Raw genomic sequence first — 18,784 nt, 5'->3', positions numbered from 1 at the left:
CACAATCTATGTCCCAGGATTCCAGGACCAGGTAAGTTTTAGTGGACTTGGGGCAGAGAGGGGAGGCCCAGCGGGGTGGACAGAGGGGCGTGGGGGTGTAGGTGGAGAGGCTTGGGGGGAGGGGGGATCTGCAGCAGCTGGATCTTCTGGGGGTGATGGAGTGGCGCCTGATGTTAAAAAGAGGCTGCTGATGTATGCACCACATCCCTCCCATTCCAGGCTGAGTATGGCTAATTTTCGGCTCCACCCCCCAACTCCTCCCGCCAGTCTGAAAATTGAGGCTGGGTGGGAAACAGCCCTCAAGTGGTCAATAATTGATCACTAAGGGCCTCAACTGGGGCAACAGTAGATGGGTTTGCCTAGGCCACAACTAGTGGCACAAATTGAGGCAAATGATTTGGATCTAATCGCCATTACAGAAACATGGTTGCAAGGTGATCGAAGTTGAGAAATAAATATTCCAGGGTACACAATATTTCAGAAAGACAGACAGACAGAATGAAAAATGAGGAGGGGTAGTCCTGATAGTAAAGGATGACATAAAGACATTAGTGAGAAAGGATCTGGCCTCAGAAGATCATTTAGTAGAATGAGTATGGGTGGAAACTAGGAATATCAAGAGTCAGAAAACACTGGTGGGAGTAGTTTATAGGCCCCCTAACAGTAATTAGACCATTGGACAAAGCATTCCACAGGTTATGGGAGGTTGTAACAAAGGCAGTGTAATAATTGTGGGGAAATTTAATCTTCATATAGACTGGAGCAATCGAATTGACAAGAATGGGCTAGAAGATGACTTTGTGACAGCTTTTTGGAACAATGTGTTGTGGAATCGACTAGGGATAAAGCTATCTTAGATTTAATATTGTGTAGTGAAGCAGAGTTAATTAATAACGTCATAGTAAAAGATCCACTGGGAAATAGTGATCATAATACCATTGGATTCCATGTTAAGTTTGTAAGTGACATACCCCAATTGCAAACAAGCATTTTTTAACTTAAACAAAGTCAATTATGTAGGGAAGAACGGGCTAAGGTTAATTGGGTAAATAGACTAAAAGATATGGAGGTAAATGGGAAACATTTATAAAAACAATTCAAAATGTTCAACAAAAATGCATTACATTGAAAAATAAAAACACAGCGAGAAAGACCCATCCATGGTTCACTCAAGAAGTTAAGGATAGTCTTAGATTAAAAGAAGTGTCTTATAATGTTGCAAATAACAGTAGCAAGTCTGAAGATTGGGAGTGTTTTAGAGGCCACCAAAAAGTTGATAAAAAGGGAAAAATAGAAAATGAAAGTAAACTAGCCAGAAACATAGAAAGAGATTGTAAGAGATTTTATAACTATATAAAAGGAAGAGAGTAGCTAAAGTAAATAGTGGTCACTTAGAAGCAGAGGCAGGAGAAATTATCATGGGGAATGAGGCACTGAACAAATATTTTGTGTCTGTCTTCATAGTAGAAGACACATTTTTCACACCAGAAAGAGACAGTAGCCTTGGGGCTAAAAAGATTGAGAAAATTTATATCAGCAGAGAAAAAGTATTGGAGAAACTTAAGAGACTAAAATCCGACAGACCCAGTGGCCTACATCCTAGGATTCTAAAAAGAAAGCTGCAGAGGTAGTGGATGTGCTGGCTATGGTTTTCCAAAATTTCTTAGATTCAAGAAAGGTCCCATTAGATTGCAAGCTGACAAATGCTACACCACTTTTCAAGAAAGGAGGGAGAGAGAAAACAGGGAAGCACAGGCCAAATAGTTGTTTGATAGTATAGAACTTGAGTATTGCTCAAATAGGACATGTTGTCAAAGCTTTTCGTCTTGCACTCATTAGGGTAATTTGCAAGAATACCAAATGTAAAGGGAACAACAATTTGTACTTTGCAACACTTCTACCAATCAGAGACCACCTGCCAATCAATCAACACTCTCTTCCCATGAAGTATAAATTGTTGTTCTCTTTACATTTGGTACTCTTCCGAACCACAGGCCAGTTACCTAACATTAGTTGTTGGGGAAATGCTGGAAGCTAATATTGAGGAAGTCTTAACAATGCACTTAGAAAAGCATAGTATGATTAGAACAAGCCAACATGCTTTTACTAAAGGGAAATCCTGTTTGACAAATTTATTAGAGTTTTTTGAGGATGTAATGACCAGGGTAGATAATAGGGACCCAATAGTTGTAGTATACCTGGGCCAAAATTTTACAGCCCCATCATGTTGGGGGCAGTGTCGTAAAATGCAGAGAAGCCATTCAAAAGTCCATTGACTTCAGTGGGACCGTTAAATCCGCCAGCGTAAAATTCCGTCCCTGGATTTCCAAAGGCATTCGATAAGGTGCCACACAAAAGGTGAATAGGCAAGATAAAGGCTCATGGAATGGATAGAGGATTGGTTAATGGATAGAAAGCGGAGAGTGGGCATAAATGGGGCTTTTTCAAGTTGACAGGCAGTGATTAGTGGAGTGTCACAAGGATAAGTGTTGTGGCCTCAGCTATTTACAATCCATGTAAATGACTCAGGTGAAGAAACAGAGTAATGTATCAAAGTTCACTAGTGGTACCAAGCTAGGTGGAAAGGTAAGCTGTGGGGAAGACATAGAGAGGCTGCAAAGAGATATAGACAGGTTAAATGTGTGGGCAAAAGATGGCAGATGGAGTATAATATGGGGAAGTGTAAAGCTATTAACTTTGGCCATAAGAATAGAAAAGCAGAATATTTTTTAAAGTGAGAAACTTGTGTTGATATTAAAAGAGACTTGGATGTGCTCATACAAGGAATTCCGAAAGTTAACACACAGATGCAGCAAGCAATTAGGAAGGCAAATGCTATGTTGGCCTTTTTTACAAGGGGATCGGGGTACAAGAATAAAGAAGCCTTGCTACAATTGTACAGGATTTTGGTGAGACGACATCTGGAATACTGTGTGCAGTTCTAGACTCCATATTTAAGAAAGGATATTGGAGGCCGCACAGCGAAGGTTCACTAGATTGGTCCCAGGGATGAGAGGGCTGTCCTATGATTAGAGGCTGAGTAAATTGGTTTTATATTCTCTGGAGTTTAGAGAAATGAGATGAGGAGAAATTACTTCATTTGAGGGTTGTGAATCTTTGGAATTCTCTACGCTAGAAGGTTGTGGATGTTCCATCGTTGAATACATTTAGGGCTGGGAAAGACTCATTTTTGGTCTCACAGGAAATTAAGGGGTATGGGGAGTGGGTGGGAAAATGGAATTAAAGCCCGGGATCAGCCATGATCCTATTGAATGGCGGAACAGGCTCGAGAGGTCACATGGTCTACTCCTGCTCCAATTTCTTATGTTCGTGCGTAAAATCCACCTGGTTCACTACTGTCCTTGATGGAAGAAAATCTGCCATCCTTACCTGGTCTGGCCTACATGTGACTCCTTACCCACAGCAATGTAGTTGACTTTTAACTGCCCTCTGAAATGGTCTATCAAGCCACACAGTTCAAGGGCAATTAGAGGTCGGCAACAAATGCTGGCCTTGCCAGCGATACCCACAACCCATTCAAACATGGACGAAAGAGCTGAAGTCCCGAGGTGAGGTGAGAGTGACTGCCCTTGACATCAAGGCAGCATTTGACCGAGTGTGGTATCAAGGAGCCCTAGCAAAACTGGAGTCAATGAGAATCAGGGGAAAAACTCTCCGCTGGTTGGAGTCATACCTAGCACGAAGGAAGATGGTTGTGGTTGTTGGAGGTCAATCATCTCAGCTCCAGGACATCACTGAGGAGTTCCTCAGGGCCGTGTCCTCGGCCCAACCATCTTCAGCTGCTTCATCAATGGCCTTCCTTCCATCATAAGGTCAGAAGTGGGGATGTTTGCTGATGATTGCACAATGTTCAGCACCATTCACTACTCCTCAGATACTGAAGCAGTCCATGTCCAAATGCAGCAAGACCTGAGCAATATCCAGGCTTGGGCTGACAAATGGCAAGTAGCATTTGTGCCACACAAGTGTCAGGCAATGACCATCTCCAAAAAAAGAGAATCCAACCATTGCCCCTTGACATTCAATGGCATTACTATCACTGAATCCTCCACTATCAACATCCTGGGGGGTTACCATTGACGATAAACTGAACTGGACTAGCCATATAAATACTGTGGCTACAAGAGCAGGTCAGAGGCTAGGAATCATGCAACAAGTAACCCTGCCACCATCTGCAAGTTCCCCTCAAAGCCACACACCATCCTGCCTTGCAACTATATCACCATTCCTTCACTATTGTTGAGTCAAAATTCTGCAACTCCCCTCCTAAGAACACTAAGAATGTACCTACACCACATGGACTGCAGTGGTTCAAGAAGGCAACCCACCACCATCTTCTCAAGGGCAGTTAGGGATGGGCAATAAATGCTGGCCTGGCCAGTGATGCCCACATCCCAGGAGCAAATAGAAACCTTGGTGGTGGGAAAGATTTTTCACATGATAATCTGGGGCAAAATTAGCAGGCATCTGAACAAGAGTGGAATAAGGAAAGCCACAATTGATTTGTTCAAGAAAAATCATGTCTAACAAAATATTTTGAGGTTTTTGAGGAGTTTACAGAGAGGGTTGATGAGGGTAATGTGGTTCAGGTAGCAGTAACATGAATACAAATTTGCCATGTGACAGGAAACAAAAATTACCACAGAATTGTTACAGTGCAGAAGGAAGGCGTTCAGCCCAGCATGTCTGCACCAGCTCTCCCAATGAGGATTTCACCTCATGCCGTTCTCCTGCCTTCTCCCTGTAGCCCTGCAGATTGTTTCCTTTCAAATAATCATCTAATTCCCTCTTGAATGCCTCGATTGAACAGTTTTTCCCGATCTACTCTACCCCTCCTGATTTTGAATACCTCTATCAAATCTCCTCTCAGCTCCTTATCTTCAAGGAAGAGTCCCAACTTCTCCAATTCAAGTTCCTCACCTCCGGAATCATTCTCGTAAACCTCTTCTGCATTCTCTACAATGCCTTCACGTCCTTTGTAAATTGCGGTGCTCAGAACTGGACACAATACTCCATTTGAGGTCTAACTAGTGTCTTATACAAGTTCAAAATACCTCCCAGCTCTTGTACTCTATGCCCCCATTAATGAAGCCTAGAATACTGTATGCTTTAGTAACTGCTCTCTCAATCTGTCCTGCCACCCTTAATGACATATGCACATATACACCAGGTCCCTCTGCTCCTGCACCTGCTTTAGAGTTGTACCTTTTATTTCATACTGTCTGTCCAAGTTCTTCCTGCCAAAATGTATCATTTCACATTTCTCTGCATTGAACTTGATTTGCCATCTATCCACCCATTCCACCAACTTGTCTATGTCCTTTTTAAATTCTACACTGTCCTCCTCACAGTTCACGATGCTTCCCAGTTTTGTATTGTCCGCAAACTTTGAAATTGCGCCCTCTGCACCAAGGGCTAGGTCATTAATATATATCAGGAAACGCAAGGGTCCCAACATTGCCCCCTGGGGGACTCCACGACAAACCTTCCTCCAGCCGAGAAACATCCATTAACCACGACTCTCTGTTTCCTGTCACTCAGCCAATTCCGTATCAACGTTGCTGCTGTCACTTTTACTCCATGAGCGATAACTTTCCTCACAAGTCTGTTGTGTGGCACTGTATCAAATGCCTTTGGGAAATCCATTTACACCACATCAACAGCATTGTCCTCATCAAACCTCTTATCTCTTTGAAAAACTTCAGCAAGTTAGTTAAACATGAATTTCCTTTCAGAAATCCATGCTGGGCTCTCCTTATTTAAACGTTTGACTATTAATTCTGTCCCAAATTGCAATTTCTAGAAGTTTCCCGACCACCGAAGCTGAACTAACTGGCCTCTAGTTGCTGGGCTTATCCTTACACCCTTTTTTGAACAAGGGTGTAACATTAACAATTCTCCAGTCCTCTGGCACCACCCGAATCTAAGGGAAACTGAAAAATTGTGGCCAGTGCCTCCACAATTTCCACGCTCACTTCCCTCAGAATCCTTGGATGTATTTATCTGATCCTGGTGCCTAATCAACTTTAAAAACAGATACTTTAAGGGTCATGAGGACTCGAAACGTCAACTCTTTTCTTCTCCGCCGATGCTGCCAGACCTGCTGAGTTTTTCCAGGTAATTCTGTTTTTGTTTTGGATTTCCAGCATCCGCAGTTTTTTTGTTTTTAAGAACAGATAACTTGTCCCAAACCTCTTCCTTATCAATTTTAAACACTTCTGGTGACAGAATTACATCCTCTTTCACCAGGGGCTGTCTGGCATTTCCTCCTTGGTAAAGACAGATGCAAAGTATTCTTTTAATACATTAACCATGCCCTCTGCCTTCATTTATTAATCCCCTTTTCGGTCTTTAATTGACCCCACTCTTCCTTTTTCTCACACTTTTACAATTTATATGCATTACAGTAGGTATCATTTTTAATCTTCTGGTTGTGGAGGCTCAGTCCCTAAGCAGCAATTCTCACCAGCTGATCAACTTACCAGTTTCCTGTGATGTCAGACCTCAACTGTTTCCAAATGTGGCCCTGACTTTCCTCAGAGGCAGCAGATAGCCCCCCCACTCCGAGAATCTCACCGCTGGCCCCCCAACTCCGAGAATCTCACCGCTGGCCCCCCCCCACTCCGAGAATCTCACCGCTGGCCCCCCCACTCCGAGAATCTCACTGCTGGCCCCCCAACTCCGAGAATCTCACCGCTGGCCCCCCCACTCCGAGAATCTCACCGTTGGCCCCCCCACTCCGAGAATCTCACTGCTGGCACCCCCAATCCGAGAATCTCACCGCTGGCCCCCCAACTCCGAGAATCTCACCGCTGGCCCCCCCACTCCGAGAATCTCACCACTGGCCCCCCCACTCCGAGAATCTCACCGCTGGCCGCCCCACTCTGAGAATCTCACCGCTGGCCCGCCCACTCTGAGAATCTCACCGCTGGCCCCCCACCCCACAATGAGAACTCTCACCGCTGGCCCCCCCCACCACTCTGAGAATCTCACCGCTGGCCCCCCCACTCCGAGAATTCTCACCGCTGGTCCCTCCGCTCAGGACTCTCACTGCTTCTCGCACTTGTTTTATAGCCCCTTGCTCTCCCACTGATTAGTGATGAGCAGTTCAAAAACAGAATTACCTGGAAAAACTCAGCAGGTCTGGCAGCATCGGCGGAGAAGAAAAGAGTTGACGTTTCGAGTCCTCATGACCCTTCGACAGAACTTGCGTTCGAGTCCAAGAAAGAGTTGAAATATAAACTGGTTTAAGGTGTGTGTGTGGGGAGTTTCCCCACACACACACCTTAAACCAGCTTATATTTCAACTCTTTCTTGGACTCGAACGCAAGTTCTGTCGAAGGGTCATGAGGACTCGAAACGTCAACTCTTTTCTTCTCCGCCGATGCTGCCAGACCTGCTGAGTTTTTCCAGGTAATTCTGTTTTTGTTTTGGATTTCCAGCATCCGCAGTTTTTTTGTTTTTATCTCAGTGATGAGCAGTTGTTTTTCGGACCAGAGGATGGTATATGGTGATGTTCCCCAGGGATCAGTACCAGAGCCAATGCTTTTCTTCATCTGTATTGCCTTGAGTATAAAAGGCATAATTTCAAAATTTGCGGATGACACAAAACTTGGAAGCATTGTGAACTGTGAGGAGGATAACAACAGACAAGACATAGGCTGGTTTAATAGGCGGACACATCACAAATGAAATTTAATACAGAGAAATATGACTCATTTTAGTGGGAAGAATGAGGAAAGGCAACATAAAATAAAAGTTATGATTCTAAAGAGGGTGCAGAAACAAGGGTTCAGAGACAAAAGATCCTTGAGGTATACATGCACAAATCGCTGGAGGTATCCAGGCAGGTTGAGAAAATAGTAAAAAAGGCATATGGACTTTATAAACAGAGGTATAGAGTACAAAAGCAAGGAAGTTATGATGAATATTTATAACACACTGGCTCAGCATCAACTGGAATATTGTGTCCAATTCCAGGCACTGCAGTGTTGGAAGTATGTGAAGGCTTTGGAGAGGGTCTAGAAAAGATTCACAAGAATGGTTTGAGGACAAGAGACTTCAGTTACAAAGACAGATTGATGAAGCTGGATCTATTCTCCTCAGGTGCTCAATATCATATATCTAGACAGAGCAGATAGAAACCTCCCATTGATACAAGGGTTAAGAACCAGGGGACACCAATTTAAGGTTACAAAATAGAAAATATTTTTAGGCAGTGACTGATCAAGATGTGGTTGGCCGAGCTTGAGAATGTGGTGGAAGCAGATTCAACCATGGCTTTCAAATGGGAATTGGATAAACATGTCAAGGTAAGGCATTTGCAGGGCTTTGGGAGAGTGGGATAGCTGAATTGTTCTTACAGGGAGCTGACCTTGACTCAATAGACTTAATGGCCTCCTTCTATGCTGTAACCATTCTAGGACTCTAATATCCGCCCAGTTCCCTCACCATATTCCCCAGGCCCCTAATACCCTATCCTTCAATCCCTTTATCATTTCGTCTAGTCTCCTCTCCATATCCTCCAATGCTTTCTCATCATATCCCAGTGCCAGACAAATACCAGAGAATGACCACCTCCATCAAGAGAAAATCTAACCATTTCGCCATGACATTCAATGACATTACCATCATATTCTTGAGGATTACCACCGACTAGAAACTGATCCAGTCACATAAATACTGTGTCAGAGGCTGGGAATTCTGTTGAAAGTAACTTATTCCCTGACTCCCCAAAGCCTGACCACCAGTCAAGAGTGTGATGGAATACTCCCCACTTGCCTGGATGAGTGTAGTTCCAACAACACTCAAGAAGCTCGACACCATCCAGGAAAAAGCAACTTGCTTGATCAGCACCCCATCCACCACCTTAAACATTCACTCCTTCCACTATCGACGCACAGTGGTAGCAATGTGCATCATATTCAAGATGCACTGCAGCAACTCACCAAGGTTCCTTCAACAGCACCTTCCAAACCCACGACCACTACCACCTTGAATAACAAGGGCAGGAGACTCACAGAAACACCACCACCTGTAATCTCCCCTCCAATCCAAAAACCATCCTGACCAGGAACTAAATCACCGCTCTTTCACTGTCTCTGGGTCAAAATCCTGACAGCACTAGGGGTGGTCTGCTGTGTTTAAGAAGGTGGTTTATCAAGGACAGTTAGGGATGACAATAAATGCTGGCCTTGCAATTAACATTCAGATCCTAAGAATGAAAATAAACATCCCCAGTTCCTTCACCATGTCCCCAGTCCCCTCTTCCCTTTTGTGACAGTCCTTTCTCACCATATCCCCCAGTGCCCTCACCATATAGTCAGTCCCTTTTCACAAACATCCTCACATAACATTCAAAACTGATATGTTGTGACATATGGCTTATACCTTCACTTCTCAAAGCCTCTCCACCATTGACAAGAGTGATTAGAAGTAATATGGAATACTCACCACTGGTTGTGTTGAGCTGCAGCAACACTTAAGTTCAACACTATCCAAGACAGAGCAGTTGCTTGATTGGAGTCCCTGTCAGACTGCTCTATCCATCCCCTCAGTGCAGGAGTACTGCGGGTGCAGTGTGTACCAGATATACCAGATGTACTGCTGCAGCTGACCAAGTCATTGCAACAGCATTTCCCAATCCCACAGCTTTTACCAGCGAGGACAAAAGCAGTGATTTCATAGAATCGCTATCACCTTCCAAGACACATACTTTCCTAACTTGGACATGTGTCGCTGTTTCTTTATTGTTGCTGGGTCAATATGCTTGGCATCATTGAAACTGAGCCACCAATCACTAAAAGAATTGCACTGCTTCAAAGCAGACCCAAGCTCCTCAAAGCAACTATGGACAGACAATAAATGTGACTTCTACAGTGTGGCTTATAAATAAATGCTTCTGTTGAAATTCTGTCCACCAATAAACTGATCTCAGTTTAGCAAATGTAAAAGCAAATATTGAAAGAATCATTTGAACAATGCATTTCAAACATATTGAGTTAGCACAACCTGACAGTGACCAGCACACCTACTGTACATCCTTCAACAGGAGGAAATAAGCTTCATCTATTGGGTGTAATGGTATTTATTTCCTGTTCCTAATAAAAGGACAGTAAGCAAGAAACTATATTTTCTCCACTAATGGTGGAATTAATACATAGACCACAATATTTAAATATTTAGAGTCCAAGGGGCAGAATTTTCTGCCTGTCAGGTGGGTGGAGTGGGGGTGGGCACGGACCCAGTCAGCATGTACGATCAGGTCCGCGCCGCCATTTTACATGGGCAGGCCAATTAAGGCCCACCCAGCGTGATGCACACCTGGAAGCGCTGTGCTCTCCCTGTGTGGCTGGAGGGGGGCGTTGCCTGAGTCAGGAGTGTGCTCTTTCACGCAGGAGGTTTAAAGGAGGCACAGAGGTGCCTCAGGGAGATTAGGTTTAAGTCCAAAAAGTTTAATAAAGTGGTGAGAAAATTTTTATGACATGTCCCTTCATGTGAAACTGTCACATGAGCTGGCACATATGCATTAATTCCAATAAAAATTTTTGTCAAAATTTAAAATCTTTCCGGCCCATGGATGAGGCTCCATGAACAATGCATGCCCTACATCACCGCGCGCTATTTTACACCTCGGCGAGCGGGCCCTGGCCCCACTTGCCGAGCTGAAGATACATCCCAAGGCTTAGTGAAACCTGAATATTAACCACTTACCTGAACTGAATACATGATGATTTTGAAGCACCGTACTGCAAACAGCTTGGGCTCCCACAGTGAGTGGTTATCTAGGTGCCTGAGGAACAAATTATAATGATTTATTTACACTTACAGTGGCCCATCCTGACAACAGATTCATAGAGTTATACAGCACAGAAACAGGCCCTTCAGCCCAACGTATCCATGCCAGCCATCAAGCCCCAATGTATTCTAATCCCATTTTCTAGCACTTGGCCCGTAGCCCTGTATGCTATGGCATTTCAAGTACTCATCTAAATACTTCTAAATATTCTGAGGGTTCCTGCTTCTACCACCCCCTCAGGCAGTGAGTTCCAGATTCCAATCACCCTCTGGGTGAAATTTCTTTTTCTCAAAGCCCCTCTAAACCTCCTGCCCCTTACCTTAAATCTATGCCCCCTGGTTATTGACCCCTCCACTAAAGGGAAAAGTTTCTTCCTATCTACCCTATCTATGCCCCTCATAATTTTGTACACCTCAATCAGGTCCCCCCTCAGCCTTCTCTGCTCTAAGGAAAATAACCCTAGCCTATCCAGTCTATCCTTATAGCTGAAACGCTCCAGCCCAGGCAACATCCTGGTAAACCTCCTCTGCACCCCCTCCAGTGCAATCACATCCTTCCTATAGTGTGGTGACCAGAACTGCACACAGTACTCCAGCTGTGGCCTAACTAGCATTTTATACAGCTCCAACATAACCTCCCTGCTCTTATATTCTATGCCTCGGCTAATAAAGGCAAGTATCCCACGTGCCTTCTTAACCACCTTATCTACCTGTGCTGCTGCCTTCAGGGATCTATGGACATGTACACCAAGGTCCATCTGATCCCCTGTATTTCCTAGGGTCCTACCATTCATTGTGTATTCCCTTGCCATGTCAGTCCTCCCAAAATGCATCACCTCACACTTCTCATGATTAAATTCCATTTGCCACTGCTCTGCCCATCTTACCAGCCAAGGAAGGGAATCAATGGGTGGGTAGAGTCAGTGATAGGGGAGAGAGTACATTGGGCTGTGGGAGGAGATTAAATGGGTGATTTGAGTAGTGATAGGGGAGAGTGTACAAGGGGCTTTGGGAGGAGATTAAATGGGTGATTTGAGTAGTGATAGGGGAGAGTGTACAAGGGGCTGTGGGAGGAGATTAAATGGGTGATTTGAGTAGTGATAGGGCAGAGTGTACAAGGGGCTTTGGGAGGAGATTAAATGGGCAGATGGAGTCAGTGATAGGGGAGAGTGTACAAGGGGCTTTGGGAGGAGATTAAATGGGCAGATGGAGTCAGTGATAGGGGAGAGTGTACAAGGGGCTTTGGGAGGAGATTAAATGGGCAGATGGAGTCAGTGATAGGGGAGAGTGTACAAGGGGCTTTGGGAGGAGATTAAATGGGCAGATGGAGTCAGTGATAGGGGACAGTGTACAAGGGGCTTTGGGAGGAGATTAAATGGGCAGATGGAGTCAGTGATAGGGGAGAGTGTACAAGGGGCTTTGGGAGGAGATTAAATGGGCAGATGGAGTCAGTGATAGGGGAGAGTGTACAAGGGGCTTTGGGAGGAGATTAAATGGGCAGATGGAGTCAGTGATAGGGGAGAGTGTACAAGGGGCTTTGGGAGGAGATTAAATGGGCAGATGGAGTCAGTGATAGGGGAGAGTGTACAAGGGGCTTTGGGAGGAGATTAAATGGGCAGATGGAGTCAGTGATAGGGGACAATCTAAATTGGGCTGACATGACATGGCTTGTGACATATCTACCTTCGTCTCTAACCTTTATTGTTATCAAACTTTGTGGGGTGGTGTATCACGCTCGCTTTCAAATATATCCATAGCCTCAACCCTCCCTATCTTGATAATCTCCAACTCTCACCTTTGCTCATTCCCAATTTTAATTCCACCACCATTCAGGTACCTGGGCCCTGGGTTCTTGAATTCTCTTTGTAAACCTCTCTGCTTTCCATATTTAAGATGCTCCTTAAAGCCTAACACTTTGACCAGACTTTTGATTATCTGCCCCAATAACCCCTTATGAAGCTTGATGTCAAATTTTGTTTTATAATGCACTTGCGATGTAGCTTGGAAAGTTTTATAAAATTAGAGGCCTTATATGAAAACAGGTTGTGTTGTCTGCTTTGGGATTCTAAATTACAACCTGCATTCCATTGCAGTTCATGGATTATGGAAGGGGATAAATAGCTGGGTAGAGTCAGTGTTAGGGGAGAGTGTACATGGGCTATGTTAGGGGATTAAATGGGCAGGTAGAGTCAGTGATAGAGGAGAGTCTAAATTGGGCTGTGCAAGGAGATTAAATGGGTGGCTCGAGTAGTGATCGGGGAGAGTGTACATGGAGCTGTGGGAGAAGATTAAATGGGTGGGTAGAGTTAGAGATAGGGGAGAGTGTATATGGGGCTGTGTTAGGGGATTAAATGGGTGGGTAGAGTCAGTGATAGAAGAGAGTCTAAATTGGGCTATGAGAGGGGATTAAATAGATGGTTCGAGTAGTGATAGGGGAGAGTTTACATAGGGCTGTGGGAGGAGATTAAATGGGTGGGTGGAGTCAGTGATAGGGGACAATCTAAATTGGGCTTTGGGGGGATTAAATGGGTGGGTAGAGTCAGTGATAGATGTCAATAAACTATCATATTTTTCCTAATATTATTGTGAGATATTCCAAAGCAAGTTTATCTGAGTGTGGGTGCAGGGTTCTGTGTGTGGGGCTAATTTAATTAAACTAGAGATGATTAAACTGCAAGGTTTAAATTACCAAAGAAGTGAGGTGTAAAACAGGCATTTAAAATGGAGATGAGTAAAGCTAGGGTGAAATCTCAGCAGAGATGTCATGAATGAAATTTGCATTTCTAGATAAGTGGGGAAGTGTTTCGTTTTCAAAGGGACATGATAAGATTTTTACAACTGGCAAAATAAATAAGACAAGGTTATTATATTGATTTTTCCCAAAAATGCTGGCCATAATGAGAACATGAAAGATTTTTATATACTGGGAAAAGTAACTTCTAAAGACAAGTGGAAACAATGGGATTTACAAATCAAAAAGGATATTTGAAGAAGGATGGAAGGCTGTATGATGTGTGACCGTGCAAGATCCTGAAAGGCAACTGTGTAAAACAACTTGGGAAAAAGCCTCTAGCCACCCTGAAGAAATTTGCTGTTCCAGTAACCAAAGTTGTGTTAAAAGCCTTTGGAATTCCATTGATAAAAACAAAAAAACTGCAGATGCTGGAAATCCAAAACAAAAACAGAATTACCTGGAAAAACTCAGCAGGTTCTGTTGAAGGGTCATGAGGACTCGAAACGTCAACTCTTTTCTTCTCCGCCGATGCTGCCAGACCTGCTGAGTTTTTCCAGGTAATTCTGTTTTTGTTTTGGAATTCCATTGTCCAGTGGATGCTTGTGGTAATATTGCTGGATGACTTTATAAATTTGGAATCTATTTGGACTGTTGCTTTAAAGTGGGTGTGTAGCTGGGAGTCTGGATAAGTAGAAATTTTGGGAACTGTTATGACTGTGTAACTGTAATCTTGTGTATGTTTAAGTTTTTTTCTTCTTTTGTTAATAAATGCTTTAATTTAATCTTTAAAATCTCTAAAGGTGGTTGTGGACTCATTACTTCTGACTTCAGTGCACCAGCCTTCTCGTAATAATTGCAAAATCACCACGTTGGATTGGCCAAGTTTATGGATTTGGTCAGCCTGGGAAATACCACCTGCCATATCATAATACAGGGGAAAGTGGCCATGCTCTTTTCTTAAGGACAAAACAGTTTCCATTCAACATTATTTAAACAAACTATCACGTACATTAAAACTGGCTTGATGGCATTTTTGATGTTTCCGTATGCAGCTCGGCCCAGCAGCTCCCGGAGGCAACCTTCGGCCACAGCAGCAGGCCTCTCCCTCTCCTTCTCAGTTGCTTGCAGTGGCGATGGAGAACGACTAAAAAGGTTTAATGAGGAGAATTAGAATTCACTGACTTGAACCCAGCTGAAATCTTAAACAAAAAGATGGAAATTTTACAGCTTTCCCTTTTTACAGGGGAGTTGAGGACAAGAACCAATATAGGTCAGTGAGCACAGGAGTGATGGGCGCGAGGGATTTGGTGTGCAACGCTATACTGTCAGGAGTGTTTAAGATGAGCTGTAGGTTATAGAGCTTTGAGAATAGGAGGGTAGCTAGGAGAGAGTTCAAATAGTTGTCCAGAAGTGAACAGGCATGCGTGACAGTTTTGGCAGCAGTTAAGCTGAGACAAGGGCAGCATCATGTAATATTACTGAGGTGGAAGTAGGTGATCTTAGCAACAGGGGGCATGTAGGATCGAATGCTCAGTTCAGGGTTCAAAAGGAGACAGGCAGTAATCTGATTCAGTCAGAGATAATGACTTGGGTTATAGGTCTTTGTGGGACAGAGTTTTGGCAGTAGATTCCAAATTCAGCACCTAAGAATCAGAGATGACAGGAAGAAATTTACCAGTCAACAAACAGTCAGTCGTGGAACTTTACAGCACAGAAGGCAGACACTTGACCTTCGTGCCTACTTGTTGAAAAGTTATCCAATTATTCCCACTCTCCTGTTCTTTATCCATAGCCCTGCAGTGTTTATCCAATTTCCTTTAGAAAATTACCATTGAATCCGTTCCAACCACCCTTTCAGGCAGCACATTCCAGATCACAACAATTCACTGCTTACAAAGATTCTTATCATCTCCCCCTCTCAACCTTTTGCCAATTAACTTAAAGCTGTGGCCTCAGGTCACCAACCCTCCTGCCACTGGAAGCAGTTTCTCCTTATTTACTCAATTAAAACCCTTCATAACTTTGAACACCTCTATTAAATCTCCCTTTCATTTTCTCTGCTCTAAGGAGAACAGTCCCAGCTTCACCAGTCTCTCCACATAACTGAAGTCCAACTCTGGTGCCATCCTAGTAAAACTCTTTTGCTGAGAATTGGACAGAATATTCCAGCTGAACCAGCGTTTTATAAAAACTGAGAAGGAAGTTGTTGGTTTTCAAAGTAATTTAAGAGTTATTGGATGATTGTTGAAGCAGGAAGAGCGGTTTATCAGGACCAGAGATGTCTGGAAGCCAATCAGTGTTCACCACAAAACCAGGCAAGTGATATAGAAGAGCAAGCCAGTGCATGTGCCCCTCAGCTTGAACCCACCTCTCATAGCTGTTATTATCCAATTATAATGCACTGGGTAATTAGTCCAAGTGTGGCATAATAGCCACCAAACATGTTCACATATCTAACCCTGCCACAGGCTTTGAAAAATCCCTTTAAATAACTGGCACAAAGGTTGATCGTTACTGACCACTTTTGCACTCCAAGGACATGATTTTCCTGGCCTGAGGCAACATGTTGGGAGACTGGGAACTGGGAAAATAGCAGACAGCCACATCAGGATGCCTCCCTGATGCCTTCTCACTGCCAGGAATGTTTCTCAACGGATGGGATCAGATGTGAGCTCATAAGAAATAAGAGCAGGAGAAGGCCATTTGGCCCATTGAGCCTGCTCCACCATTCAATAAGATCATGACTAATCTGATTATGGCCTTAACTCCACTTTCCTGCCTGTCTTTCATAATCCTTGACTTCCTCGTGGGTCAAAGATCTGTAAAACTCAGAGTTGAATATATTCACTAACCCAGCCACCAATTCCTCTTAGGAAGAGAATTCCAAAGACTAATGACCCTCTGAGAGAAGAAATTCCTCCTCATCTGTCTTAAACGCCTTATTTTTGAACTGTGACCCTGTTTTAGGTTCCCCCATGAAGGGAAATATCCTTTCGGCATGCACCCTGTCTGTCTAAAATTAGAATTTTATAATAAGATTACCTCTCACTCTTCTAAACTCCAATGAGTAAAGGCCCAAACTGCTTAATGTTTCCTCATAAGATAACCCTTCATTTCAGGAATCAGCCTAGTGAACCTTCACTGAACTGCTTCATATGCAAGCATACACCTCAAGTAAGGAGACTAAAACTGTTCAAAATACTCCAGGTGTGGTCTCACCAAAGCCCTATACAGTTGTAGCAAGACTTCCTGACTTTTATACTCCACCACACCCCCCGCTTGCAATAAAGGCCAACATTCCATTTTCCTTCTTAATTACTTGCTGTATCTGCATGCTAACCTTTTGTGATTCACTTACAAGGACACCCAGATCCCTCTGTACTGCAGCATTCTGCAGCCTCTCTCCATTTAAATAATATTCATTATTTTCTGTTCTCCCTGCCAAATTGCATAACCTCACACTTTCTCACAATATACTCCATCTGCCAAATTTTTGCCCATTTTGTGCATCAAGTATCTACTGAACAAAGGCAGGCTACCAATTTAAATAAATTAGTCCCTGATTAGGAGTGAATTTCAGGGGTCACTGGCATTTTGCGTCATGAAGGTAGCCTCCCTGTAGCCGGTCAGCGATGGAGGGCAGCCGTCAGAGCTCCCCATGTCTGTCAGAGCTCCCCACGTCCGTCAGAGTTCCCCGTGTCTGTCAGAGCTCCCCGTGTCCGTCAGAGCTCCCCGTGTCCGTCAGAGCTCCCCGTGTCCGTCAGAGTTCCCCGTGTCCGTCAGAGTTCCCCACGTCCGTCAGAGCTCCCCGTGTCCGTCAGAGCTCCCCGTGTCCGTCAGAGCTCCCCACATCTGTCAGAGCTCCCCATGTCCCACAGAAGGAGCCAAGGGGAGAGATGGACATCCCACCAGCTCCAATGGACCATCTGTAGAGGGCCGCCTACTCGCCCTCCTGATTTATAATTTTATATTTATCTCTTAGACGGCATCTCCATGTTGATCCTTGAGCTGCCTCAGCAGTGTCTACCTCCCCCAGTGCTGACGTTTTAGAGCTGACAGCCCTCTGATTAAGAGGTTGGCCACCAGCAGTAAAATTGCTCAGCTGGTCACATTGTCAGCCAACATGGGCTTATTTTGTTCTGACGATGGGGATACTGAAGCCCACTGTAAAATCCTGCCCCAAGTGTTTGGGAATTAAAGCTCCCCCAAGAGTTGAAAGTCCCAGATTTGATCATTGGGGAGGGGCCAATGGAAAGACAAAGAAAGAGGTAGAGATAGAGGAAGGAAGGAACACCAGAGCTTACCTCTCAGCTTCCTCTGCTTGCTGCAAGTTGAAGAGGAGTGATGGGACGATTTTATCCATGTGCTGAGGTTCCCAGATGTTGGCTTGCAGCTCATCATTGACTGTCTTCCTTACCACACCCTGCAGACCCTTTATACCAGCCATACGGATCCTGATGGGCAGAATACAGCATAAGATGAACATAGGCCTCTCAGAGAATGAGGCTGGGGAAATAATAATGGGGAACCAGGAAATGGCAGAGGAGTTGAATAAACACTTTGCATCAGTCTTCACGGTAGGAGACACTAATAGCATTCCAAAAATACTAAATAATCAAGGGGGAAAAGGGGGAGGAAATAAATACAATAACTATCACTAGAGAAAAAGTACTAGGGAAACTAATGGGGCTAAAAGCAGGTAGGTCTCCTGGACCTGATGGGTTTCATCCTAGGATATTAAAGGAAGTAGTCACAGAGATGGTGGATGCACTGGTAGTAATCTTCCAAGAATCCTTATATTCTGGAAAAGTCCCAGAGGATTGGAAAACTGCCAATGAAACACCCTAGTTCAAAAAGGGAGACATAAAACAGGTAACTATTGGCCAGTTAGCTTAACATACGTCATTGGGAAAATGTTAGAGTCTATTATAAAGGATGTAATAGCAAAGCATTTAGAAATAAATAGTATAGTCAAGCTGAGTCAGCATGGCTTCATGAAGGGGAAATCATGCCTAAAAAATTTATTAGAATTCTTTGAGGAGGTAACAGGCTGGATAGATAAAGGGAACCAGTAGATGTAATATATTTGGATTTTCAAAAGGCGTTCAGTAAGGTACCACACATAAGGCTACTTAAAAAGCTAAGAACCCAAGGTGTTGGAGGTAGTACATTAGCATGGATAAACGATTGGCTAACTAATAGAAAACAGAGAATTGGGATAAGGGGCGTATT

General features: G+C 43.9%; 1 protein-coding gene across 1 annotated transcript in view; it reads right to left on the bottom strand.

Moving 5' to 3' along the window:
* The window catches only part of LOC121271008 (protein EFR3 homolog B-like), a 250,589-nt gene that overhangs the window by 207,241 nt on the left and 24,564 nt on the right, over nucleotides 1-18,784 (bottom strand). The window contains exons 6-8 of the mRNA XM_041176694.1: nucleotides 17,857-18,006; nucleotides 14,562-14,696; nucleotides 10,735-10,813 (exon numbers count right to left, since the gene is read on the bottom strand). Of these exons, the coding sequence (XP_041032628.1) occupies nucleotides 10,735-10,813; nucleotides 14,562-14,696; nucleotides 17,857-18,006 (364 nt within the window). The remainder of the gene's footprint in view (nucleotides 1-10,734; nucleotides 10,814-14,561; nucleotides 14,697-17,856; nucleotides 18,007-18,784) is intronic.

Source organism: Carcharodon carcharias, chromosome 2 (assembly GCF_017639515.1).
Source record: "Carcharodon carcharias isolate sCarCar2 chromosome 2, sCarCar2.pri, whole genome shotgun sequence".
NCBI lineage: Eukaryota > Metazoa > Chordata > Chondrichthyes > Lamniformes > Lamnidae > Carcharodon > Carcharodon carcharias.
The sequence above is the reverse complement of the archived record's forward strand: the minus strand, read 5'-3'. Positions and strand labels throughout refer to the sequence as shown.